The sequence below is a fragment of the Fusarium verticillioides genome, chromosome 3 (genome assembly GCF_000149555.1).
Source record: "Fusarium verticillioides 7600 chromosome 3, whole genome shotgun sequence".
In the NCBI taxonomy this organism is placed as follows: Eukaryota; Fungi; Ascomycota; class Sordariomycetes; order Hypocreales; family Nectriaceae; genus Fusarium; species Fusarium verticillioides.
The window spans coordinates 2,874,255-2,898,142 of NC_031677.1; the positions used below are offsets into that span (position 1 = coordinate 2,874,255).

At 47.8% G+C, this 23,888-nt stretch overlaps 9 protein-coding genes across 18 annotated transcripts; 4 read left to right on the top strand and 5 right to left on the bottom strand.

The window, feature by feature from the left end:
• Positions 1-347: 347 nt before the first annotated feature.
• On the bottom strand, positions 348-734 carry FVEG_05205 (hypothetical protein; the record flags this gene model as incomplete). Its single annotated transcript, XM_018893313.1, has 2 exons — positions 348-603; positions 697-734. The coding sequence occupies 2 exons, from the start codon at positions 732-734 to the stop codon at positions 348-350; spliced, it is 294 nt and encodes a 97-aa protein (XP_018750152.1).
• An 803-nt stretch (positions 735-1,537) lies between these two features.
• Positions 1,538-2,021, bottom strand: FVEG_05206 (hypothetical protein; the record flags this gene model as incomplete). The annotated part of the gene is made up of 2 exons (XM_018893314.1): positions 1,961-2,021; positions 1,538-1,885 (listed from the first exon to the last, which is right to left on the bottom strand). Exon 2 carries the CDS (start codon positions 1,880-1,882, stop codon positions 1,538-1,540), a length of 345 nt encoding a protein of 114 aa, XP_018750153.1. The 5' UTR covers positions 1,883-1,885; positions 1,961-2,021.
• Positions 2,022-2,715: 694 nt separating this feature from the next.
• On the top strand, positions 2,716-5,363 carry FVEG_05207 (anaphase-promoting complex subunit 8). The gene is made up of 4 exons (XM_018893315.1): positions 2,716-3,046; positions 3,102-3,647; positions 3,700-3,832; positions 3,887-5,363. Exons 1-4 carry the CDS (start codon positions 2,949-2,951, stop codon positions 5,105-5,107), a joined length of 1,998 nt encoding a protein of 665 aa, XP_018750154.1. The 5' UTR covers positions 2,716-2,948; the 3' UTR covers positions 5,108-5,363.
• A 335-nt stretch (positions 5,364-5,698) lies between these two features.
• On the bottom strand, positions 5,699-6,803 carry FVEG_05208 (hypothetical protein; the record flags this gene model as incomplete). Its single annotated transcript, XM_018893316.1, has 3 exons — positions 5,699-6,454; positions 6,510-6,579; positions 6,633-6,803. 3 exons carry the CDS (start codon positions 6,801-6,803, stop codon positions 5,934-5,936), a joined length of 762 nt encoding a protein of 253 aa, XP_018750155.1. The 3' UTR covers positions 5,699-5,933.
• A 1,252-nt stretch (positions 6,804-8,055) lies between these two features.
• On the top strand, positions 8,056-13,665 carry FVEG_05209 (hypothetical protein). 9 transcript variants are annotated; one of them, XM_018893325.1, is made up of 5 exons: positions 8,063-8,415; positions 8,469-9,039; positions 9,097-10,822; positions 10,877-10,926; positions 10,996-13,665. In XM_018893325.1, exon 5 carries the CDS (start codon positions 12,588-12,590, stop codon positions 13,125-13,127), a length of 540 nt encoding a protein of 179 aa, XP_018750164.1. In that variant the 5' UTR covers positions 8,063-8,415; positions 8,469-9,039; positions 9,097-10,822; positions 10,877-10,926; positions 10,996-12,587; the 3' UTR covers positions 13,128-13,665. The 9 variants fall into 9 exon arrangements, with proteins under 9 accessions (XP_018750160.1, XP_018750162.1, XP_018750161.1 ...); XM_018893321.1 differs by having other exon boundaries at positions 8,056-10,822; positions 10,991-13,665; XM_018893323.1 differs by having other exon boundaries at positions 8,056-10,822.
• FVEG_15606 (hypothetical protein) lies at positions 9,762-10,720 on the bottom strand. Its single transcript, XM_018904788.1, has 2 exons — positions 10,172-10,720; positions 9,762-10,122 (listed from the first exon to the last, which is right to left on the bottom strand). Exons 1-2 carry the CDS (start codon positions 10,334-10,336, stop codon positions 9,967-9,969), a joined length of 321 nt encoding a protein of 106 aa, XP_018750165.1. The 5' UTR covers positions 10,337-10,720; the 3' UTR covers positions 9,762-9,966.
• A 1,484-nt stretch (positions 13,666-15,149) lies between the features above and the next one.
• FVEG_05210 (hypothetical protein) lies at positions 15,150-19,048 on the bottom strand. Its single transcript, XM_018893326.1, has 4 exons — positions 18,718-19,048; positions 18,521-18,663; positions 15,604-18,472; positions 15,150-15,555 (listed from the first exon to the last, which is right to left on the bottom strand). Exons 1-4 carry the CDS (start codon positions 18,807-18,809, stop codon positions 15,339-15,341), a joined length of 3,321 nt encoding a protein of 1,106 aa, XP_018750166.1. The 5' UTR covers positions 18,810-19,048; the 3' UTR covers positions 15,150-15,338.
• Positions 19,049-19,176: 128 nt separating this feature from the next.
• FVEG_05211 (minichromosome maintenance protein 5 (cell division control protein 46)) lies at positions 19,177-21,850 on the top strand. Its single transcript, XM_018893327.1, has 4 exons — positions 19,177-19,499; positions 19,554-19,680; positions 19,729-21,137; positions 21,194-21,850. Exons 1-4 carry the CDS (start codon positions 19,363-19,365, stop codon positions 21,684-21,686), a joined length of 2,166 nt encoding a protein of 721 aa, XP_018750167.1. The 5' UTR covers positions 19,177-19,362; the 3' UTR covers positions 21,687-21,850.
• Positions 21,851-22,297: 447 nt separating this feature from the next.
• FVEG_15607 (hypothetical protein) lies at positions 22,298-23,694 on the top strand. 2 transcript variants are annotated; one of them, XM_018904790.1, is made up of 4 exons: positions 22,298-22,403; positions 22,455-22,524; positions 22,609-22,737; positions 22,800-23,694. In XM_018904790.1, the coding sequence occupies exon 4, from the start codon at positions 23,220-23,222 to the stop codon at positions 23,577-23,579; it is 360 nt and encodes a 119-aa protein (XP_018750169.1). In that variant the 5' UTR covers positions 22,298-22,403; positions 22,455-22,524; positions 22,609-22,737; positions 22,800-23,219; the 3' UTR covers positions 23,580-23,694. The 2 variants fall into 2 exon arrangements, with proteins under 2 accessions (XP_018750169.1, XP_018750168.1); XM_018904789.1 differs by having other exon boundaries at positions 22,609-23,694.
• Positions 23,695-23,888: the final 194 nt, after the last annotated feature.

The window sequence follows — 23,888 nt, forward strand, 5'->3', positions numbered from 1 at the left end:
TAAAAGGATGCACATTTATTAAAGTCGTCAGTGGCACCGGAGGGGCTCAACCGTGAAACCCCAAGAAACCTCAATGGCAAAGGATCCGTTGAGGTTATTGATAGTACCGTATCTGGCAGAAATCCAATAAAGTAGCTAGGCAAGAAACGACAGACTAGTACGAAGTTATTGGTTGTCTCAAGTTGGATGCTGTTGTTATTGGAGGGTCAGAGTTTTTGACCAGACGGGAGGTATCTGCTTCTGAAACTACTATATCCTTCCTACAAACAATGTCCATGAGTCCTACATTCGAAGTATTATCTAAATCCTTGAACTCTTAACGCCATGCCATTCCATAGGTGCCTAGATCAAGCCTGGTGGCTGGCTTCTTCTTTGTATTGACTGATCCCTTGTGGCACAACATGCTTGATCCGATCATACCACTCCGTATCATTCTCTTGAATCACGGCCAATGCATCCAGCAGCGCTCTCTCTGATGCACCATCCCTCATCATCACCACGATGTAAGCTGTGTTGAGCTCTGCGTTGCGAAACCCTCGGACAAAGTTTTCCACATCGTACATATGCGCGAGTCGAGTATGCGTCGGCGTACTGTCCAATTCTCTACACTTCTGGATTGGCGTAGATTATCAATAACGTCTCATCGATGACGGCTGCTGACATGCATCGGATAGAGCAATCTGCACATGTACATACCTGGCAGTCCTGGCACCTCGCTCCCACGGAATTGACATAGTTGTTACACTTCCTACTACCCCAACGATGGCTGCAAGGCCAATGCATCTTGGTTTGTGAAGCCTTCTTCTTTCGTGTCTCAACCGGAATATTTGATACGTCGGTGTTGTTAACGAGTTCACTGTCCTCTTGATGTATGCTCAGCTAGAAATTCAGTTCACTTGTCGAATAAATGCCGTGTGCACTCGCTCTTATACTATATTTCGCTCGGTGACGAAGCTCGACACGGTAATGATTCGGTTCGCACGTGCTGCAGAGGATTGTGCGAGGTTGTGTCGGACACTCATTGTGTGAGACTTCGCTGATATGCGAAGCCGTTCGAATGCTGTGATGCATGTCCGTTGACTGGAAAAGCTAGCTAATGCACCTGTGGAAAGAGAGTCAAGTGCTGGATCTGTGGCTTTTGACGAAGGCGAAGATGTGCGGAAACACCGCAATGGCCCTGCACTCTCTTTGAAGGGCAAAGTGTGAGTAGCAGTAAGCTGTGAACTATTCGACGCCGACTCGATTATCAAGGCGCTGCCAGGTCTGGCTGCCGAAGCCTACTCAGAGGAGATGGGTGGTCGAGTCCCGGAATAGAGTTGACAGTTCAAACGTTGCTCACTGGAACCTATGTTTGAAGCATAACGGTGCGGGAGTCGTCTTATAGACTGCTTTAGAACATTTATTACAGATTTAGCACTCCCATAAGCTTGAGCCGGCATCCTCAACAGCATATACACAGTATTCACCTCCTCCTAAGCCCCAGATGCCTCTTCAACTCATCATGCCACACTAAGCTCGGGTACAACAGCCTACATGTTTATTTCATCCTTGGCTCCCAGTTCTTGTCCAACTTTTCTTCCCTCAGTCTCTCAAGTCGTTCCGTCAAATTATTGTGCGTCCATTTCATAGGTCCCCTATCCCGCGCCGCCTCAAGTGCGTCGCAAACCGCGTGGTAGACTTCACCGAAATTACGAAAAATGTAGTCAAGTGCAGCAGTAAGAAGATTGTCCACGTTGTACCTTTTCTTTGCCTTTTCGATGTACTTGTTGACCCGTTCGTACGTGATGCCATCCATCTCACGATATTTGTCGAGTAAGTATTGCGCAAACTCGATGTGGAGATCTGATGCCTTCACCTCATTGTCTCCAAACTGCCTACCCATTCTCTTGAGAGTCAATTAGAATGTGAAACTCTTGTAGCGGCACTGTGGGGTGAGTGCCCATGGATGGATTGTCCTTACCTCGCAGTCAATGCATATGCTTTTCTTGAGGAACACATAGTTGGGGCACTTGACTTCTGGTGTCCAACACAAGATGCAAGGGAATATCCGAATAGCTCTGTTGATATTCATTGTACTCCTCCGAGTGACCCTAGAAGATTGATCTCAAGTTTGAGCAATTCTCAGGGAAGGTTGTCAAAGGTCCGAAAGATGCGAAGCAAGATGTTCATATGGTAAATGAAGTATTCATCGTCTTTATAGACTCGATTGATATAAGTAAGGAGAATCTGGTCATATTAACGGGGATAAAGCCTGGTTTTTATCCTTCAACTTCACCCATGTCTTCTAATATATCTCCATCGGTTAAGCTAACAAACAATTTCACACAGATATGAATAAAACTCTGTATTCATACAATGCCTTGATAAAAAAAAACTCGAGTGGTTGCACCGAGATTTCGGAGTATTGACTGATCTTACTTTCTACTGGCGCTGTTGTCGTACAGCATCCAACGTTTAAAATGAGTGTAAGTGGATGGAAGGGAGGTGGCTGCAATATTGGTTCCATGGTCCACGTCCAAAAGAAATTCTCGCACATCGTAAGATACAACCATGCCCTTGATGGATTCAAAATTTAAATTGTGTGTAACAAGTTCAACGGTTCTGATCCATACCTGGCGATATTCTTTTGTGTTGCCTTTGCTGTACCCATCATGCATAGTGCGGATCTACAGTATCCTTTGGGGAAAGCACTGTCTATGATGCGCGACCCAAGTTGTTGACATGATGGGTTGTCAATGCTTCGTGGTCATGCTCATGACACCTCCCAACTTCGCATTGGGACCGCCAACAACGCCCGTAACCTTGCTATAACTACTCACCAGGTAGCGGCCTTAGTAAATCCCAATTCAGTGAATATCCGCTGGTAGAGCACAGGCGTTCCCAACTTCGTGCCGCGACCGGCTCCCTTCTGTCAATAGCTACCCCACCAACGAACAAAACAGCAAAAGATGGCACTCAGCGTCCACGAGATCTCCCAGTTACGTGCTGCCTTGCAAGATGCCGTCGTCAAATGTTCAGAAAGATGCTTGTATCAGTCGTCAAAATGGTGATCAGTTTCACCAAACTGTAATTAATCATGGCGCATAAACTAACGTTGTCAGGGCTGCTGAACTGCTCAATGCGCTCCCCGAGATCGAAGAAGACGAAGAAAACATCAACCCTTCAGACCCCGGACACACCTCTCCGATATTCGCTGCGAACAGCGATCCAGAGGAAGCAATTCTGGAAGCCAAAGAGCTTAGCAAATATCTCTTAGCCAAATCTCTCTTTGACTGTCGAGAATATGATCGTTGCGCTGCTGTGTTTCTGCCCGACTCCCTCCTTTCAAGTGTTCTTGCCTCGCGTGTAGACAACACTTCAGCATCCACCACCGCTGTAAAGGGGAAGGGGAAGGCGTCCAGCGCTTCATCTGTGATGCCACTACCAAAGCTCAGTCAGAAGAGCCTGTTCTTAGCACTATACGCCAAGTTCATGTCCGGGGAGAAGCGCAGGAACGAAGACTCCGAGATGGTTATGGGCCCTCAGGATCTTGGTACAGTGGCCAATAAGCAATTACTTGTAATCGGTCGATTCTTAGCAACTTGGTTCGAGGAGAGGACAACGGAAGACGATGAGGTATTGGGAAGCCAGGGATGGCTCGAATATTTGTGGGTGCTATTCTTGTTGATTTAGTGTTGGTCGACTAATCACAACTTACAGGTATGGCATGGTGCTAGCCAAAGAGAAGAACGATGACAAGGCACTGGAATATTTTATTCGAAGCGTGCACAAGTACACCATGAATTGGGGCTGCTGGTTGGAAATGACGTCGTTAATATCTCGAGTTGAAGATGTGAGTCTCCCATGTAGTGTCATCGCTTCTTTTCAATCGCTAACACCTTCCAAGTTGAATCGGATATCCAGACATTGTCCTCAGAATATTGTCTCTTACATGTTCCACCTGCACACCTCTCTAGAACTCTACCAACAAGGGCCCGGTCTGGCCAATTCTCTTGAACAACTTCTCTCGATATTCCCAACATCCTCTTTCCTTCTCACATGCAATGCACTCCTAGCATATCACGCCAAGGACTTGATGGCTGCTGAACAGCACTTTACTCGACTGCTGGCACTCCATCCACATCGGCTAGATTCTCTCGACCATTATTCTAACATTCTCTACGTTCTCAATCTTCGTCCAAAACTGGCTTTCCTGGCACACCTATGTTCCAGCGTGGACAAATTCAGGCCCGAGTCTTGCGTGGTGATCGGAAATTATTACTCTTTACTATCGATGCATGAGAAGGCTGTCCAATATTTCCGTCGTGCGTTAACGCTGGACCGGTCATGCTTGTCAGCATGGACGCTAATGGGTCACGAATATGTTGAACTTAAAAACACCCATGCGGCAATCGAGTCGTACCGCCGTGCAGTTGACGTGAACCGCCGGGACTATCGGGCCTGGTATGGTCTTGGTCAAACATACGAGATGTTGGAGATGCATACATACTCATTATGGTACTACAAGAAGGCTGCTGGTCTACGACCATGGGACGGAAAGATGTGGATGGCTGTAGGCTCATGTCTACAAAAGATGGGCCGAGAACGAGATGGCATCAAAGCCTTAAAGCGAGCTTTACTAGCTGACGCTTACTATGACGTGGGGAGCAGTTTTGGTAGCGGTGATCTCCTTGGCAGCCGGAGCGCCACGGGTCATATGGACCCCGACATCCTTCTGCAGATTGCGATGATGTACGACCAACTTGGTGAAGAGGAAGAAGCCAGGTCATACATGGAATTATGCGTGGCCCAGGAAGATGGTGGTGGAGCTGCAGAAGCTGATCCGGCTGAGTCCATTGCTATTCACAACGACTCTCCACCCGGCTCAGATAATGGAGCCGGGGGCAACGAGAACCCAGGGAATGAGGGAACCGGGGTCACGGCGGCGACAAGCAAAGCGCGCATGTGGCTGGCAAAGTTCTCAATGCGCACTGGAGATTACATAACGGCCTCTCGACTTGCGGGAGAGTTGTGTCAGGATGGTGTTGAAGTGGAGGAAGCAAAAGCACTTGTGAGAGAAGTTCGGTCTCGAATGGAAGCGACGGGAATGCTCGACCCGCTGAGTTAGCAATATCAGCAAGGACAAGTACATGCCTAATCGTGTATTCTAAAGTATGCAGCCAAGGATATCTTTGGTTGATGCGAACATGCATCACGTTGCTCATGCAATGTTCAAATAAAGATGGCTAGTAAATGATGTTATTGCAGAGAATACATTCTCCACGGGTAGCCATTCCAGAACACGCTAGCAGTAGTGATCTACTATGTACCTATTTAAAGCTTCTCCAGATCTACCGCCGATTTCATCATCGATCATTCTCCTGAAAGCTGTCCTCGTAAATGGTACTCCCGTGATGAGAGTTGAGGTCGGGCCGATGATTGAAGTTTATGCATGCACCATTGACACTGAAGTCTGGACATTTACATAGGTCAGCCTCAAGGAGTAAGAAAATATCATTGATACAGGGTCTTAAAACAAACTCAGCAAAAAGCCCCCTAAGCTTAAGCTGAATTTACCTAAATATTTTCATCGCTTAGGGTCCGGCAAGGTCCCAAGCAATGCACATTTCAGTACTCGAACTTGCCTTATTGAATGATAATCGCGGGAATCTTCATGAACCAAGCCCAAAGCTCGGGAACCCCTTGCTATAGCAAGATCCTCCATTGGTATATGACTGACTATAGATCGTGACGATTATGAAAGCAAGTCAAGAACTAACATTATTCTGGCTAGTCATAATACAAAGACCTCTATGCAAGATGGCAACCCAATATCTCCGTATTATCTTCCTATTGCAATCTACCGAGATGCCATGTCCTTCCGTGAGCAATCTCCCACCATCATTTAGTGTCGATAATACAGTTTAGTTTAACTTTGCTTTCCCCAGGATTGATCACATAGCCAAAGCTGCAATACCAGCCAACACGAAAGCCCCAAAGCTTCCAGACACCTTGTTAGCAGCGGCCGAAGGCACAGAAGCCTCGATAGTACCAGTAGGGTTGACCGGGGGCGGGGCAGCTCGAGATGGAGGAACAGCCGGTTGCCCGGGAATAGAGGGAGGAGGAGGAGGAGACCCTGGGGCAGGAACCGAAACCTCGGGGGGCGGAGGAAGTGGCCGGGTTCCAGCAGCTGGAACTGTAGTTTCTGGTAGAGAGGGCTCAGGTGCAGGAGGAGGGGGAGAAGGGGGAGAAGGGGGAGCTTCTGGTATAGGAACAGTGGGCTTGGGCTTCGCTGGTGGAAGAGAAGACTCATAGTATGGGACTGTAGCCTTGGTAGGAGGCAGCGGTGGCGCAGGAGCAGATGAGGACATTGCTGGAGGCGTGGGGGACATTGGCTGGCTAGGGGGGGCTGTGGGATAGACAACTGTCCCAGGGGACTTTGTGTCCTGCGTGTAGGTGACAGTACAGGGGCAGTCTGTTTCATATGTCAACTGAAATCCAGGAACGAGTAGGCAGTCATCATTACTCACTCGTGATGGTCAAATAAGTTGGCTCCGTGGCCGTGTAGGTGAGATTTTTATGGTGAAACGTGGTAGGTTCCTATTATATTCTTAGTCAAGCTGAACTCAGCTCATATTCTAGTTCAGACTCACAGGGCAATAAAATGAGTAGCCAGACGTGATGGTGGTCACGAAGGTCGCGGCCGTGCTGTGGTCCGTTTCATTTTTGAAGGGCGGTTTCGGGATGGGCGACATCACCGGAACAGAGCCAGCAGTAATACCCCTAATGAGCACGACCGCTGAGAAAGCCTTGTAGATCTTCATCTTCGGCGTTAAGTTTGTGTCTGAGTATAGAGGCCAAGGATGGTATTTGGGGAAGATATGAGGATGTCAAGAAATGTTAAACACTGGATTGTTGAAGATAACCAGGCAGCATTTATACTTCACAAACTGACATGTGAGCGCATATGGAAACCACAGAACAACCTTCTAAATCAAGAGGCTACGGGGTTTCCGAATACCGGTATACGTGAACGACGGGAGACCCCGATGTGATTGTAGGGCTGAAGATGGCTCTCGATGTAGAGGATGGGACAATTATATGGAAGTTATTCGACAGTTTCCGTCACAGAGCTTGCTTGGCTTTCACTTACACAAGATAAGGAATCATATAAACAAGTTATTGATATAATCACACTCAGGGTAACTCAAATAAATCTCAAGCCTACACCAGATGTTATACAGATGTTTTGTGGGCGAGCCAAGTCTCATTGGGGCGGCGACGAAGTATTCAAAGTCATGATATCATATCTCGTTATTGGGCGATTTCAGTACCTTCGGCATCGGTGTGCGCCTCTTTCGACTGCATAATATTGCAATGAGCGGCGAGTCCGTCCGTTCAAATATCCTTCTGAATTTCAAGTGTTTGTTTGAGTAAGAGCTTTAGATAACACAAACGCAATACTTTTAATGTTACAAGCTAAGAAATTGGTATTGGGAAATGGGCGTAGTAGCATAACTGCCACTAACACAGAAGGTATCATACGCAACAGTTAAGAACTTCTCAATTCATGTACGTCTTCAATTCTATATAGTCAAGTCATGTTGTGTGATGATACCTAGTGTTAGGGGGAAGGCTACGAGCAATAGGGTAAAACGACCATGGATGAGATACCTATGTAGGTAGTCAAGGAAACGTGTCGTTCGCACTAACATTTACATCAGTAGATCTGTATAAATAATCATCTAACCTTCTTGTTTTCATGAGTTTGTACCCCCAGGTAATTCTTTCGAGGAATCTTGATGGCGTCGTGTGTTTAAAAGTTCCTTAATCATAAGACTCAGGCACAGAAATGAAAACAAAGTATGCGTATAGGTGAGGATAAACTAGTAGTATAAAGCTATCAAGAATAAAAAACAAAAAACACACTACCACACAGATGAACTTATTAATGGCCCATCAACAACTTTCAAGGAGCCCTAGCCGTAGAACGGAGTTCATTAGTCAAGGTCACGTGTCGGTTCATGAAGCAAACGGAAGTCGTCACAAGATTCAATTCACCCCACCTCGACGAGCACTTCATCTTCATATCCACGACCTCACAGTGAACTCTTCGCAAATTCTTATTCTTAATAATCATGTAGATCAAGGGAAGCTTCTATATTACACTTCAACGAACACCGAGTATGAATCTCTGGAAGAGGCATGTCACAACTTCTTCACTTCGTACTCAGCACGCCACTCCTACCTGAATCAAAGAGTGTTGACAAGTCAAGCCAAGCGTCTGATATGGCCCACAACTCTGCTCGATTTCGAACGGAATTTGGACTAGTTTAAGGGTGTCAGAACGGAAAGATGAGAGATTCTTCTGCTGTTCGGAGTCCCAAGACTCTATGCTCCCACCATTCACCGCGGGTGGTTAGAGCCTAGCGTAAGGTGACAAGACCGCGCAATGAACTTTCCTGGCACGTTGAAACTGACCAGCAAAGCACATGGCTATGTGCCATCTCCTCTCCAGCCAAGTTCGGACGTGAGGGAAAAGCACGCTTGATCTCTTCGACTGGCCCAGCAGAAGTCAAGCCGCAGAAGGCGACTCTTTGGCCCTGAGCTGCCAAAATCCCATGAGCTCAACCAGAGTCTACAAATCTCCTCGACCATCTTTGGGCGCTATTGAGATGAGGCCAAACATCATCATCACAAGCCCTTCCCATCACCTGGGACTTGAATATTCCAGTGTCTCTAAACTTTCTTAACAATCACCGCGCCTCCAGATGAGGCATTTCTTGCACACTCTACTACTTTCTTGGCCATGAACCTTGTTCTAGACCTCAAAACCAACACGATGAGAGGGAGACTTGCCGGCCGATGTGTGCGGACAGATTTGAGCACGGAGTGGAGACGTGCTGTTCGGTAACGGATCAGATCAAGTACCACCTTCGGCCACTTCAAGGATCACCGGGTTGCCGGCCGGTCTCCGAAATTGTGGATCTTTCCACTCACTACAATGTTGTCCCAGAATCTGAACTTCGCACATCAGCCAAATCAAAGTAGTGCATGCAGGTTCGTGCATCTGATCAACCTAATTTTTAAGTGTGGAAGTTTTTGACGGAGTTGAAGTTTTGAACCGCTTTTTGAAGACGATTCACCGCTCACTGGAAGAACGCCTGCGTTTCTACAATCCGGCACACGAGACTAAGAAGTATATGTGTGTGCAGGAGAGCGGACTTCTGACAACTATTGTTAAAGGAACGATCAAGTGGTAGTGACATGGGCCTAGCCTCTTCTGCATACAGCAAGAATTGGTCTGGCAGCTACGATGGCTCGCAACGACGAACTCTCTGCCGACATCGCTGACTAGACACTAGATTTGGTTCGAATTTGGCGAGACAAGGACATCTCATCGACGAAGTACATGAGTCAAGATACACTCGATCGTGTCTGATCGGTAACCAAAAGCTCGTTTTGATTTTGCAAAATCCTTCACATGCTGTCAAACCTGCTCAAGGGCAGTGGGATCGACAAACAACAAAGATTGGTGATGTGAACGTCAGACCTCAAAATGGAACTCCACGGACCTATAACAGGCAGTCTTAACACACTTGCACACCGTGGTACACTCACTCGCTTCTTGGCTGCAGAACGTGCAGAACGGAACCTTCTCGGGCTAGGCCAACAATTTGAGAGGGAAGCCAAAAACCGCGCGGCGCAAAACCTTTCATGACAGTTTCGTACTGTGGGCGACGGCCTAGACCACCAAGACGGAAGAAAGTCCGCGACGTTTTGAAAGCACCAAGAAAGCGATTTTTTCTTTTGTTTCCACTCCGTTCATAAAAATCCGTTCAAGTTCCATGCTTGTCTAGTGTAGGGGCCTCAGGCACAACCCTGACCCATAATCCTATTTTGCTCGTCTCCTCGGCCAACGCAACCTAGCATCATGGCGCAGCTATCAACAAATCATCCTCGCGAATACTCAGGCTCCAGCAAGCATTAGGGCATTGGGACGCCAACTATCATCGGGTCGACTCCCACCTTGCCATCTCGTGCCGACGAAGTACCCCATTGTTCCAGCGGTATCCTTCGAGGAATGTGACGAATCGTTTTCCCAGTACTCCGTACCTGAATCGCAAATGGCAAGGATGCAGGCTTCTTCAGAATTAACTGGAGTTAATCATTGGTGACGCGACAGCCCTACCCTGATCCCCATTGAGATGGATGTTACGGAGTATATCGGTCTATGGGTTACTGTACATAAACAGGGCCAAGAGCGTGGCAGACTCGGGGCAATTGATCGCCAGGCACAGCAAAAAGTGTCAGAAAATTCTTGGTTTGCTTTGTTGTCGTCGCGACGTGGCAACATATGTATACCGGGGTTTTCTTATTCATCAAAACCGGACCATCGTCAAGAACTGAATCATGATCTTTTGAAGGTCTCGACTCTGCGACTAGGCCCAGGAGAACCAAAAGATAGTGAACGAGGGAACAGATCATGGCGCTCGCGTGCTTTTCTCTCTTATATTTTCCAACACTTCCTGGCATCCTTCAACGGTGTATTGGCTAGGAATGTCGAGTCGTTAGTGTCCACACCGCGAAAAGTTTGTTCGCTTTTGCAGACTCAGAAAAGCCGCAGTGGCCACGGTTATTAATTCAGTCTCCACGTGTCGGTAATGGACACGTAAGTTTGAGGGAAAGCCACATTGGCGTCAGTGGCCCAGCCAGCCGTACCAGGATCTCAGAATTTTCATCGAAGTCTCAAGTCATTGATGATGCCAACAAGCGAAGCTAAGTGCTTGCATGGGACCAGACTATTCCCGGCAGAGTGCCAGCAGAGTCCATAATTTCAACTGTAAGAAAATTGTGTTCTGGTCCTGCAGGCTGTGCTGACGTGCACACCGGTCAGCTTGCAAAGTTGCAATGAGCCGCCCTGCCCAACCGTTGGACCCCTGTACGGTATGTTTGCTCCCGTTATCCGACAACCTGAAAGAGAAAGGTTCCTCACACCCTCTTTGCGTAGAGCAGATTTCGAAACAATCCTTCCCAGTCCAACCACATGGACGCCTGTCAGGTACCAGGCACCGGTGGGAAACAGCGAGCCAATGGGAGATCAGAAGCTGCTAGTCGAATCAAGCCAAGCTGCAGCTAGAAGAAAAAATAGAGCGATATTATGGGACCTGGCCCCTCCCTTGCAGGCTTAGAGGGCACAGTACTGTACAGTACCGGTAGTGTAGCCGCGGAACTGGGTGGGAGCGGCTACATACGCTGAGTCGCTGACAGACGCCTCTTGTCTCTTGTCTGCCGGCCTCTTGGCCTAAACTGGTAGAGACAGCATTGTCTTAGCCCCATGTGAAAGAGGGCCCAGAAGCTTGTCCTTCGAACCGGATCTCCTCTAGATGGCTGGGGCCCCTCTAGCTGTACAGTACAGTACTGTATGTGTCTATTTTTTTTTTTGGGTGCTTCCTTTGTTGTCGCGCGCTTACTGTGCAGTGAAACACTACACCCAAGTCACAAAATAACAATTGAGATGAAGTCCCAATTGACGCAAATTGTTTCATTTGGAGATAACGAATGAGCGACCAGGAGCGGTTGTTTTCTCAAGCCAAAGACAAGATGAAAAAAGCCACAAAGGAAAGCGTTGAAACAACGGCCTGGCCTCCCTTTGTTCTGAAAGCTTAAACATAGAAACGGCCCGCACTCAACAAGCGTCCCCCGGACCACTCAGGAGCAGCCGAATGAGCCCACACCCACACCACCAAAGGGACACGCAATTGACCGTATGATACTCCGTACATACAATGTATGTGCTGGGGCAGATGAAAGGTGCCCGCAATGGAATCACTGCAGAAGTGCTGGTAGGAGAGACTTTGTTGGTATCACAGGGCCTGACCTACCGATGCATAGGCAAGTTGGGTTGCTCTGGGTAGAGCACAGTGTACGGATAGTTCATTTCAGCTTTGTGTTGTGAACTGTTGGCCGATAAAGTGGTCCCGTTCACATCGAAGTCACATCCACACTTATAGCTTACCCCCACAACACCATCGGGAAGGCTTTTGCAAAGCCCGTCGGGACAAGTCAAACTCAAGACAAGACAAGACATCCTAGCCTCACCCTCCTTGTGTGTTGACTCCACTGAGGCGCTTGAGCGTTTTCCTTGACAAATCTGACTTCGGCAACCCTAGCATCCTCCGTATAGTACGGCCAGGTCTTTGGGTTCTGTCGTGTCCAGATATTGTTTATAAAACGGGCCCTCCTCTCTCCTTTCTCCAGATGTTTGTTCTGATCAACACACACAGTCCTTCCGTTTCAGATTACACTCTTGTCTTCGGACGATCATTCCTTTGACTCAAAGCTTCTCATTCCTTTTGGAAGCACAGTCTATCACGATCCCTGATCAACTTTGAACGAGCTAGTTCTCGACCACCAACTTACTCCATCACTTAGGAGTATCACAAGTTCTGATTCAGTCCTTTATCAGACGCTGCATCTATCAACACTCTTGTCTTGACGACAATCGAGAATTCTCCCTACAAACCCATCCCCCTTACAATACCCAAATCATACCGCCAACATGAAGTTCGCTACTGCTCTCGTCGGCCTCGTCGCCTCTGCTACCTATGCTGCCGCCGCCTCGGTCACCTTTGTCACTCTTGACGACAAGGAGCGGACCATCATCTTCACCCCTGACCCTGGTTACGAAGGCCCCGAATCTGTCACTGTTAGCTCGGCCAAGGAGGTTACTGTTGACTTCCCTGACAAGTACATTGGCAACTTCTATGCTATCCAGAAGGGCGAGGCTGATCAACCCGGCATGCTTGGTGAGGTCACCTTCGGTGGCTGGAACGGCAAGACTTATTTCGATGTCTCTGCTATCGTGGACCCCAACGACAAGCACAACGTCAAGCAGATGTGGCCCAAGTCTGCTGCCACCCCCATGTCTGGCTGCGAGACCTTCCCTTGTGACAACTGCTACTGGCTCCCTGATGATGTCCAGACCAAGGTCACTGACGAGGTTGACCTCATCACCACTCTTGGAGACGGCGCCAGCCCCTACCAGGCCCAGTCTAACTAAACTGTCCATGTCGCCAACTCACCGGACGGCCCTTGACTTCACTTCTTCACCACCCCTCTTTTACACTTTCACGCTGCGGCGTTGAACACCGCGTTGACGATGATATGAATCCCTTTCTACATTACACTACACGATTTTCGTTTTACATACCTCGAAAGATACCCCTCGTGTGTTGCAAAAACCGAGGCCTTTCTTCATAGACCTTTGGGCTGGAGCAGGTGGCGCTTATGGATGGATGTATGGATTACACAGGCAAGACAGGACAGGGTCAAAACAGTACTTGAGTCACACCCTTTTGAGATTCTTGAATACGGAGCAGCGTCATTCTTTCCGTGCTCGCGTAGCATCACAGGCTTGATGTCTCTTGTATCAGCAAGAGAATTGAGGCTGGCACTCGTTCTTCATTCTATGAACATCATCTTACACTCGTTGCGATCTGGACCATGTCTGGAGAGACTTTTACATATACTTCTTTGTACATACTTGACTCGGGGCACAAAAGCTCCTTTACAAAAAGATGAGGTTCCCCCTTTGGGACAACAAACTTTTAGACTTTAGACCTGGACATATAGACATGAAAACATAGAGTTTTGACCTGTGCATCCAATATTGTTTGATCCCGCCATGTGAAAAAAGAGTTGAGGTTGTGTTGTGTGCGTAATTGGGTTACGAAGCCACAGCAACATGTAGACTTGAAACAAATTGTCGCCCCTGGCCTGAACCTTGTTTGGCGGAACGCTGACTACCTAGCTCTATTTCTAGGACGACCTCGTGATTTGGAAGCCCGCCGAGTGTCGACTACTGACTGTTCTTTAGTTTCTCACCGTCGCCTGACAAAAGAGGAGAGAGGACACGTCAGTTGCGTATCACGGCCTGATGTTGTGTCTGCAGGAACAAGGTTGTGCCTGGCCCTGGCCAGAATGTAACGTGGCCTACATGCGAGTCTCGGATCTAACGTAGGTACAGGACAGTACAGTGACCAACACGAGGTAAGCCGTCGGTGAGTTGCGCGATGTTGTTCCAGTTGGCGCTGACTTGGATACCGTTGTTAATCGGGCGTGTATTAAAGAGCCAGGGCAAAGGATGAGGTTGCGCTGCTTATTGTTTGTCCTTACAGTACGGAAAGCAAACAAAGTAACAAGACATAGCCACTACTGAATTGAGTTTTGACCGATCGCGTTGCTGTTTGATCAATCACCCTGATTGCAGATCATGTACCCCTGCGAAGTAAGATCATACCAACACTGAACCCGCGCTTCAACCAAAACTTTCTGTTTATGAGAAAACCGGACAGACTCGGTCTCGGGAGTGTCAGTGTTGGTGTTATTCCACGCCCGTACTTGTGCGACCTCGGGATCATCTGTCCCACAAACATGTGAGTTGTATATAAAAGCTCACTGACTGTACCTGGTGTAATTAACTAAACCTGTTAGGTTTTCTCAGGGAGCAAGAAAATATAAGACTTTAGAAGAGGATGCCAAAATAAACTCAGTAAAGACTCTCCTAAACTTAGATTAAATTGCCTAAGTATTTTCCAATACTTAGGACAAAGGTCTTTTTTTTTTTTTTTTTTTTTCCCTTCCTGGCTTGTGCCTTAGCGTTGTGAATGAGCACAAGGGGATAATAGTACTGGGGAATTTTTGCTGACAAGCAAACCCCAGATTAACCAAGCTTTGAGAATGGAAAATGGAAAGAAAAGAGCTGGCCTTTTAACCTGTAAAAAGAAGCTAAGCACTATCGTCAGTGTAATATAAATGCTGAGATGCCAGCTTCTACGGCATGAAGAGGTGGCGTTGCGCCATTGAGGACCGTGCCGAGATCTCGGAAACCCGAGCAAGCGGTTCTCGCCAAGTGTTGACAGCTTCCTCCCGTCGGGTATTCAAGCCTAACTTACTCCGTAGTTGCTTGTCGGAAGACAGGTTGGGCGCTCGGAGGCAGCTTGAGAGACTGGAATGCAATTCGTTTGGAATGCGGGTTGCGGGAAAAAACGAGAAGCTTGACACCAGTCTTGAGAACTACCAGTACCAATCTAGCTCACAATAGTATAACTCGGAACTACAATATTAACTCTCAACTGTGAGAGAGTATTTATGATGTGAACTCGACGCCCCGCGGATCTTTTACATTAACTCGATGTCTACGTCTCCGCTCATCAAAGGCGAGTCGGGATTGAGTGAACGTCAGCAATGCAACTAGTTACTGGTGCTTGTCCTGCATGGAGGCGCTTCGTGCAACCAGACTCTGTCTTGATCATTCGCCCGAAAGAAAGGTGCTCTAAGTTAAGTTGTCATAATATCTACTTCTCTTCCTTCTCCGCCGTGGATTCCGATGCAGGAACCGCCTCACTCTCCTTGGACTCATCGTCTCTTTTTTCATCTGCGGGCGTTTCTGTTATCGGCTCTACTACCTTGACCTGCTTAGACTTGATGATCTTTTGTAGGTACTCTCCCGTTTCCCCAAAGCCATCCAGCTTTCCGAGTTTTGTCGTGAGGAATTCAATGTCGTTGTTCATACTGGAGATGGTCAGTTGGATTGCTTAATTAAAACTAAACAGAACGTACCTTTTCAGGCCAGTTTCAGTCTTGGGATCTGCTTCTCTAAAACTTGACCCAAGCTGATCCCTATAACTAGCAAACACAGGAAGCATGATCATCTGAATTGATGTCTCAGGGAGATGTTTCGTTAGGACGCGATGCAGAGTAGTTGTCTCCTTCGCCAGTGTTTCCATGTATGAATGGACGCCCTTGTCTCCATCTGCGTCCCAGTCGATCGTCTTGATCGTCCGTGAGTGGATGGCTGCTCGGCCGCCCATGATCTCAACCAGTTTCTGGTAGATACTATCTTGGTGCTCTTGCAGTAGTCGTCTAATCTTGTCGAACTCACCCATGAGATTTGATACGCTCGCTCCGGACCCAGCGTGACGTCGCACAAATTCCCTAACATGCGGGATCAAAGTTGCTGTGAATGAGAGCGCCTGGGAGGCCAAGGCCAAATGCTTGGTGGTGATGTTCTTTAGCCCAGCTGACCGCGTTGCCCCGGCACCAAGAATAAGTTGTGTGCATCTTGAGTTGAAGAGCTGAAGATACGCGATTAATGAGGTCGCAATATCAACAGTCATAGACGGTATGCCGCTGATCAGATGAGAGAACTTGGCGATTCCATCCAAACATAAAATGGCTGACTTTGGTAACATGAATGTCTCTGAATCGATTGTAGCAGTCCTGGTCTTTTCCTTGCCGGTTCCGTTTGTTTCGATTGCATCGTCCTCGTTGACAGGCTCTAATTCCGAACTAGGTATCCAAATCTTAGTACTGTCTGTCCACTCATGGGGATCATGCGTGCTGCTCCCCAGGATGGTATTGAGCAACTCGGTGTTCTTCTCAGTAAAGTCTTTGGCATTCCACTGATCAGACTCCATACCCTGAGCCAGCTTCTGCATTTCGGCATCGCGATTCCGTTGCACGAAGTCCTTGATGTGTCCATTAACCACATTCTTGAGTGACGTGCCGCTTCGGCCAGAGATCGACTCGCATTCGGTGGCAAAATAGAGGTTGAGTGTAAAGTAACGGAGGAAGAGGGTTAGAGGTAACTGTGCAGTCTGTTCTGCTCGAACCTTTAAGACCTTGACAATTTTCTCAATTGCCACGTCGACAGCTTGGCCAAGGAGATTAGTAACATCAAGGCTCTTGTGGAGCTCCTCCTGAACCTCGAATGTTACACTGTTCATAGGATTGCTTGGGAATCTATCTGGCCTGGGACTGGATATCGGTGATCTGGCTGTGGGAGACATCAACCCTTCCCCTTGTGGGCTCTCAGTGAGGGAGCTGGTAATCTCCAACAAGACCTTGACTTGTGTCGTAAGCCTCCTGAGTGTCTCTGTGACTCCGATGTAGATCTTGATCAGAAGATCTTCACCATCCTCGGGATCCAAAGAGCGAAGATTCCGTGCCAAAATGGAAGACTTTTCCTGATTTGATAGATGACGACCACCACTTGCAGTAGAGACTGACATCATCGACTCATTGTCATCATCTGTAGAACTGGGCAGGGGGCGTCTGATCAAGTTTCGGATTTCACGCAAGACAGACTCTCGGTATGCGACAGTCGCTTCTGCAATATGTCTTGCTCGATGCAGACTGATCATATTGGGCAGCAGCTCAGTCTTCAATTCATCGGTATTTGTGAGATAGGTTGGAAACACTGAAGGAGACCTGGCATGGCTACCTTTGGATCGACTCGCTGCGTGACTCCACCTGAGAAGAATCTCTTGGGATGACACAGATTCGACGTGTCGTCGTAGATCAAGTATTAGAATATTCTGAAAGTTGGTTTCGTATGCCTTTCCTATACGAGACCGCAAAGCTGTTAGATCCGCGTTGACGCCTTGTAAAGCCGAAGCTGAACGCAGGTCCCGCAACTGAATGTCAGGTTCATTTGCAGTAGTAGCGTCCCCTTCGCCTGCAATAAGCTTTTCAAGAGAGTCGATGTTCGCCAGTGCCTTATCGACTTCCCCTTCGTCCACTAGCGTCTCGCACCTTGCTAGGCCGTCCGCAATCTGCCTCAGCTGAAGCACAGCATCGTTAAGTTGACGTAGATTTTCTTGGCGCCTTCGCTGGTAGACAATCTGGAGGCCTCTGGTTGCAATCTCTTCGTCCAAAGCTTTCAGCTCTTTTCGGAGTGTTTTAATTCTCCCAACAGATTCTGCGGCTTCTGAATGGAGTTCCTTCAACGATCCCAGGGCAGTAAAAAACGTTGTTGATGCGGTGGAGATGGAATTGATTAGATGAACCTCGATAGTGTCCATGTACCAAGACAGCTTCTCTTGCAAAATTGCATTGGTTGCAAGAGCCTTCCTTGGCGCGGCAGCGCTTCCGTTGAGTGAGCTTTGCCCGTCAGTGGCATTGGCGGGTCGGATAACCTCGGATCGTTCGCTCACAATGTCAAAAGTTCGGGGATTCTCGAGATGGAATTCATCGTCAAAGTACACAGTTGGGATCGTTGATAGCGGAGGAGGTCCATGGGTAGACCTTCGAACGAAGCCAGCACTTGGTCTTCTCACAGGGCTGTGGCCATCATTCGAGTTCATCGAAGAAAGTGATGCAGTCGAGCCTTTCCGAGTTGGACGAGGCTTAGGCCCCGGTCGTAAGTATCCATCACCACTGGATTCGGTCGGGGTATCTTGCCGGCCAGTGCGCTGCTCTTTGTTGGCATCCTCGTCGCTCTCTTTCAAGCGCTGCAGCTGTTCGTATAGGGTTCCAATCTGTGACAAATAGGGCTTGAATTCTTCAGCGTCGACTTTTGTGATGTTTGTCAACGTTACTGGGGGGATGTCCCGGGCCGTCGGGGGTTTATGCGCGGTTGAGGCCGGTGCTGAGGTGTGAGGCTGAAGACCAGTTCGTACAATTGGGGGTTGAAGAAGGGTTGAGATGGCTTCGAGAAGTTAGCTTTACGATGAAAGATTCGTGAAGCAAAACGAACCATTCTGACTTGACTCGTATACTGAAGCTGCCAAATTACTGGGGGCACTGTCAAGAATACCTCCTACTGAATGAATAGAGCTCGCTGTAGAGCCACGTCTTGATGACGGGTGGGGATGCATTTGAGCATGTCTGTGACTGTTGCTGCGACCAAGTTAGTCTCGTTTGTTAGTATGCAATAAAAGCACCTAAGACTACCTGTGAAAGGGAAGCTCCCCGCGACTTATAGGCGACAATGCTGCAAGGTTGTCCGCAGACTTGGTAGCGTTGGGAGAGTTGGGAGAAAACATGATCAATGGAGATCCGGATAAGCAAGGACAGCTTCCGAGGCGAATGTGGGATGTAGATGGTGTATTAGTAGGGTATCATCGCTCAAAGGATTGCAAACAAAATGTGCACCATCAGATGTATATGATAGGTAAGATTTGAAAGGACAGTTAAGTAAAGAGAAAAAAAGAGAGGATCGGTATCAAGAATGCGCCGTCATCACCAAAAGGGTCTTGAATTACCTTCAGTATCTCGCCGTCTAGACACCTTGTAAGTTACGCAACTTCCCCCCTAAACCGATTATTGCCTTGGCGTCAGCACGTGATGATAAGCGCTGAGCTTTTGATAACTGTCACTTAAGGTACGGGGTAGAGCTGCAACCACTATACACGCGTCGCGTCTCGAGGGACTGCGCGTTTTCGCGTAAATTGACCTAAGGTTACCCTTCCAACTTGCGGAGTGAAGCCCCTCCATCGATCCACAAACAAGATCTCCAAACTCCCTGGTCAACTTTGAGGATTGCAACGTAAGGAAAGGAGTGATTCACCAGATTATTCAACATCACGCAGACACACAATGGACCGCGGATCAATCTACTCGGCTCATGTCTATGAGCCGAGCTACGCTGAAAACGGCGATACTCGAATGCAGCTCCAGACACAGCTTGAAACATTCATCCTTGATTTTCGACTTGATAACAACTTCGTCTACAGGTTTGCCCCCAGATATCTAGCCTTCGACAGTTCTTCATAATAACGGTGCTGTAGAGATCAACTCCGAGAGAATGCCCTCCTCAAGAGATACTTCTGTGATGTCAACATCAATGACTTGATCAGCTTTAACGAAGAGCTCGCCCACCGATTGACATCTGAGCCAGCAGAGATTATCCCTCTGGTAGGGACCACGCAGCGCGCAATATATAAATCTCTAACAAATCAATAGTTTGAAAATGCACTAAAAAAATGCACACACCGTATCGTTTTCCCTCATGAGCCCAAGGCCGAGATCCCTGATCACCAACTTCTTCTTCACTCGAATGCCGACGACGTCTCGATCCGTAACCTCGATTCCGTGACCATCGCGCGACTGGTGCGAGTCCCGGGTATTGTCATTGGCGCCTCTGTTATGTCATCCAAGGCGACAGGACTCCATATTCAATGCCGCAACTGCGGGCACACACAAAACATTCCAGTTCTAGGTGGCTTCACAGGCGTCACTCTGCCTCGGCAATGTGCTCGTAGCCGAGTTCCCAACGATCCAACTCCGAAATGTCCTTTGGATCCCTACTTTGTTGTTCACGAAAAGTCTGGCTTTGTTGATCAGCAGATCATCAAGCTTCAAGAGGCTCCCGATCAAGTCCCTGTCGGAGAACTGCCTCGACACGTTCTCATCTCAGCTGACAGATACCTCACAAACAGGGTTGTTCCCGGATCGAGATGTACTGTTATGGGCATCTTCTCAATCTACCAAAACAAGGCTTCTAAGAACTCCTCCAATGGTGGTGCTGTAGCCATCCGTACCCCTTATCTCAGAGCGGTTGGGATCCAGACAGATATCGATCAAGCAGCCAAGGGAAATGCGACTTTCTCAGAGGAAGAGGAGCAAGAATTTCTGGAGCTCAGCAGACGGCCCGATATATACAACGTGATGGCCGACTGCATTGCGCCCTCTATTTACGGTAACCGCGATATCAAGAAGGCAATTCTTTGTTTGTTGTTAGGTGGCTCAAAGAAAATCCTTCCCGATGGAATGAAATTGAGAGGCGATATCAACGTATTGCTTCTTGGTGACCCCGGTACAGCCAAGTCACAGCTTCTGAAATTTGTTGAGAAAGCGGCTCCTATCTCTATATACACCTCGGGAAAGGGCTCCTCCGCTGCAGGTCTGACAGCATCTGTTCAGCGTGATCAATCCACTCGGGAATTCTATCTCGAGGGCGGTGCCATGGTTTTAGCTGACGGAGGAGTTGTGTGTATTGATGAATTCGACAAGATGAGAGACGAAGATCGAGTTGCGATTCATGAGGCTATGGAACAGCAGACTATTTCCATCGCAAAGGCCGGTATCACCACTATTCTGAATGCGCGAACATCAGTCTTGGCTGCTGCCAATCCTATCTTTGGTCGGTACGATGATATGAAGACTCCTGGAGAAAACATCGACTTTCAGACTACTATTCTGTCACGTTTTGATATGATTTTCATTGTCAAGGATGACCATAGCCGCGAGAAGGATGAGACTATGGCCAAGCACGTTCTCAGTATCCAGATGAATGGTAGAGGCGCCGAGGACATGACTGAAACCGAAATTCCCATTGACAAGATGCGACGATACATCACCTACTGCAAGACGTGAGTTGCAATTCCAACCTTTACAATCTTTGGTTTTTTATACTGATATCCGACAGACGCTGTGCACCCAGACTGAGTTCCGAGGCTGCTGAAAAGCTCTCTTCTCACTTCGTCTCTATCCGACGCCAGGTCCATGCTGCTGAGATGGAAGCAAACACACGTTCCTCTATTCCCATCACAGTCCGTCAACTTGAGGCTATCGTTCGTATCACCGAGTCTCTTGCTAAGCTCACCCTTTCACCCATCGCCACCGAAGTACATGTCGACGAGGCCATTCGACTGTTCCTGTGCTCTACAATGGATGCCGTCAACCAGGGCAGCAATCAGGGGAGTCGCGAGTTGAACGATGAAGTTAACCGCCTTGAGACGGAGCTCAAACGTCGCCTGCCTATTGGTTGGAGTACTAGCCTATCTACACTTAGGAGGGAAATGGTCGAGGGCAAAGGATACAGCGAACAAGCGTTGAACCGAGCGTTGATGGTTCTTCAACGGAGAGACACGATCATGTTTAGAAACCAAGGTGCTCAGGTGTATAGAAATGGAGCTTAATGTGGCGATAATCACGGGTAATGTAATGGCTTGTTTGTCAATTTCGACAGATGTCTTGGTGGTAGACTGTGTTAATGAGTAATGAGGCGAGATCATTATGACTGTTGTATATGGGCAAATTACGTTATAGAAATGATATGGATCAAAAATCTATTCCAGTAACACCCTTGGGTGCGCATTAAGAGTTGGTACCTTGCATGAATGATGTTTAGCGGCACATCTCTACAGCATTAGACCCTGTCATTCCACTATTAAGATTCAATGTCCGAAACTTACGTAGAAAGCTCAAAACACCAACATATAAACTCGTGATAACTACATTTAATAGCGATCGTATTAGTATAATTCTCTACGGGAAGCATTCTCCTTTGACCAAGCACCTAAGAAATTGAGCAGAAGTTCAGAAAAAGTGCTATATATAGGTACTTAGTTAAAAGCTATTGCTTATAGTACCTTATTATTGATCTGCTACAACATACCATGACGTAGCTGTCGCTCCAGCCAAAAATGTTCTCGGTAGGTATTCATGAAAACACGCCTGAAAGAATCACGTGCGCTTACGTGTTATCCCGCTCCCAGCTTCCTTTCTTCTGAATTGAAACATCCATCTGCATCACATAAGAGCGACGTCGCTACGAACGCTTGGCCGCCACAAGCCTGCCATCATCCCAGTCGACAAAGCACCCATCGAAATCACACGTTCAAGTTGACATGACCGTGAGAAGCTTGCTGCAGACTTGGGAGCTACATGCTAATACACATATATAGAATCAGAATATCACTAGCAATGTTGGTGGGGCCGCTGGTGGTAGGCGCCGCTTGCGATGCAACTACGAAAGTATATTCATTTCTCTACTGCCTTTTCCTTTTCTCTTGCTCTTTCGCTTTGAAAGATACAATACTAATTTATGTCAATTCATAGTGTCAAAGATGTGGTCATAAGGCCCGTGTTTGCCGTGCCAGCCTGGCTGCGACAATGGCGGGGAGGTTGAAGCAGATAGGGGAGGCAAGAATACTCGAGACTTCTATCCTAAGTTATGAGAACATTTAGGTAGTCCTAACCTAAGCTTAGAGGACTCTTTACTAAGTTTGTTCTAACATGTTGTTCAGCAGATGCAGATATGACCAATGCTTATAAAAAAATCAAGGGTGTCTGGGAGGATCACTACTGTTTACCCGAGGCTTGCGGAGTATATACAAAGCGTTCACGAGGAATATGCTTTCTACAGAATGAAGCCAATCTATTACCCTTGCTCAACTGAGCCTAACGAGCCACTAAAATCATCAAAGCTATCGCAAATGTCATCGAACTGGTGATGGTAGCTTTGCCCAAGCAGAGGATGCCATCGCCCCCGATAGAGGTACCCTCGACCCCGTCAGAGTCTACAGCCCAATCCCACTAGAATGATCACAGCGATGGAGATAGGCGTGCTAGGTTCGGCAACAGGGATTTGCATGATCAATATCATGCAGATGGTGAAGACCATGGTCAACCCGGTATGCCGCATCAAAAACTTGTCGTAGGACTAGTTTATGAGCATCATGAGGCGATCTTGGTCATTGAGCCAGGTGTTAGGGGAATGGCCCGGACGTGGAAACCTGTGTGCCATCCTGAGAAGCCCAGGTGTTCAAAGAAAAATATCAATTCAACAATCGCTTACCGAGATCTCACTACGATGGCCGCATATTGGCCGATCTAATTATCCGAATTCTGTCTTAAGAGAAATCACAAATCCAGCAGAACTGACAGAGGCGCAACGAAAGGGGAGGGGGGCCATAACAAGTTCAGATCTTGGTTTGGACAGAACCCAGCCACGATCACATGCGGTGCGAGGTTTAACTTATCAACGTTACTATTATTCCTGCTCAGAGCTGCTATTAGAATGCATATGATCGTATCGTGCAATTGGACCAGACAAGACTTTTTGCCCCTATATCGACTCCTTTTTGGAAGCAAACACACGTCTGGACCAACACTGCGGACAGAGAAATCCAAATCTTACCAACCTTGATGCTGCTTTCTACAGGTCGGGTGACAATGGCCATCAGATGTGTTAAAGCTCAGATCCCTATCTCGTGAAACTTCCATATATGCTTTTGAATCCCATCCCCAAGCTTTTTTTTTTTTTTTTTTGGTAGCTGCACCCGCTCGTGTAACATTTTGTCTAGCAATTGGGCCAGCCTTGAGCTGAGGACTGGGGG

Bases quoted from the DNA above. Each gene is read 5' to 3' on its own strand.
- FVEG_05207 (XM_018893315.1), top strand. From the start codon at position 2,949: ATGGCACTCAGCGTCCACGAGATCTCCCAGTTACGTGCTGCCTTGCAA. The intron at 3,648-3,699 runs GTGGGTGCTATT...CACAACTTACAG, and splicing joins CAGGGATGGCTCGAATATTT to GTATGGCATGGTGCTAGCCA. The intron at 3,833-3,886 runs GTGAGTCTCCCA...ACACCTTCCAAG, and splicing joins TAATATCTCGAGTTGAAGAT to TTGAATCGGATATCCAGACA.
- FVEG_15606 (XM_018904788.1), bottom strand. From the start codon at position 10,336: ATGTTGCCACGTCGCGACGACAACAAAGCAAACCAAGAATTTTCTGAC. The intron at 10,123-10,171 runs GTAGGGCTGTCG...ATTCTGAAGAAG, and splicing joins CCATCTCAATGGGGATCAGG to CCTGCATCCTTGCCATTTGC.
- FVEG_05209 (XM_018893318.1), top strand. From the start codon at position 12,588: ATGCTGCCGCCGCCTCGGTCACCTTTGTCACTCTTGACGACAAGGAGC.
- FVEG_05210 (XM_018893326.1), bottom strand. From the start codon at position 18,809: ATGTTTTCTCCCAACTCTCCCAACGCTACCAAGTCTGCGGACAACCTT. The intron at 18,473-18,520 runs GTTCGTTTTGCT...AACTTCTCGAAG, and splicing joins ATACGAGTCAAGTCAGAATG to CCATCTCAACCCTTCTTCAA. The intron at 15,556-15,603 runs GTACGTTCTGTT...GACCATCTCCAG, and splicing joins ACTGAAACTGGCCTGAAAAG to TATGAACAACGACATTGAAT.
- FVEG_05211 (XM_018893327.1), top strand. From the start codon at position 19,363: ATGGACCGCGGATCAATCTACTCGGCTCATGTCTATGAGCCGAGCTAC. The intron at 19,500-19,553 runs GTTTGCCCCCAG...ACGGTGCTGTAG, and splicing joins GATAACAACTTCGTCTACAG to AGATCAACTCCGAGAGAATG. The intron at 21,138-21,193 runs GTGAGTTGCAAT...GATATCCGACAG, and splicing joins TACATCACCTACTGCAAGAC to ACGCTGTGCACCCAGACTGA.
- FVEG_15607 (XM_018904789.1), top strand. From the start codon at position 23,220: ATGAGCATCATGAGGCGATCTTGGTCATTGAGCCAGGTGTTAGGGGAA.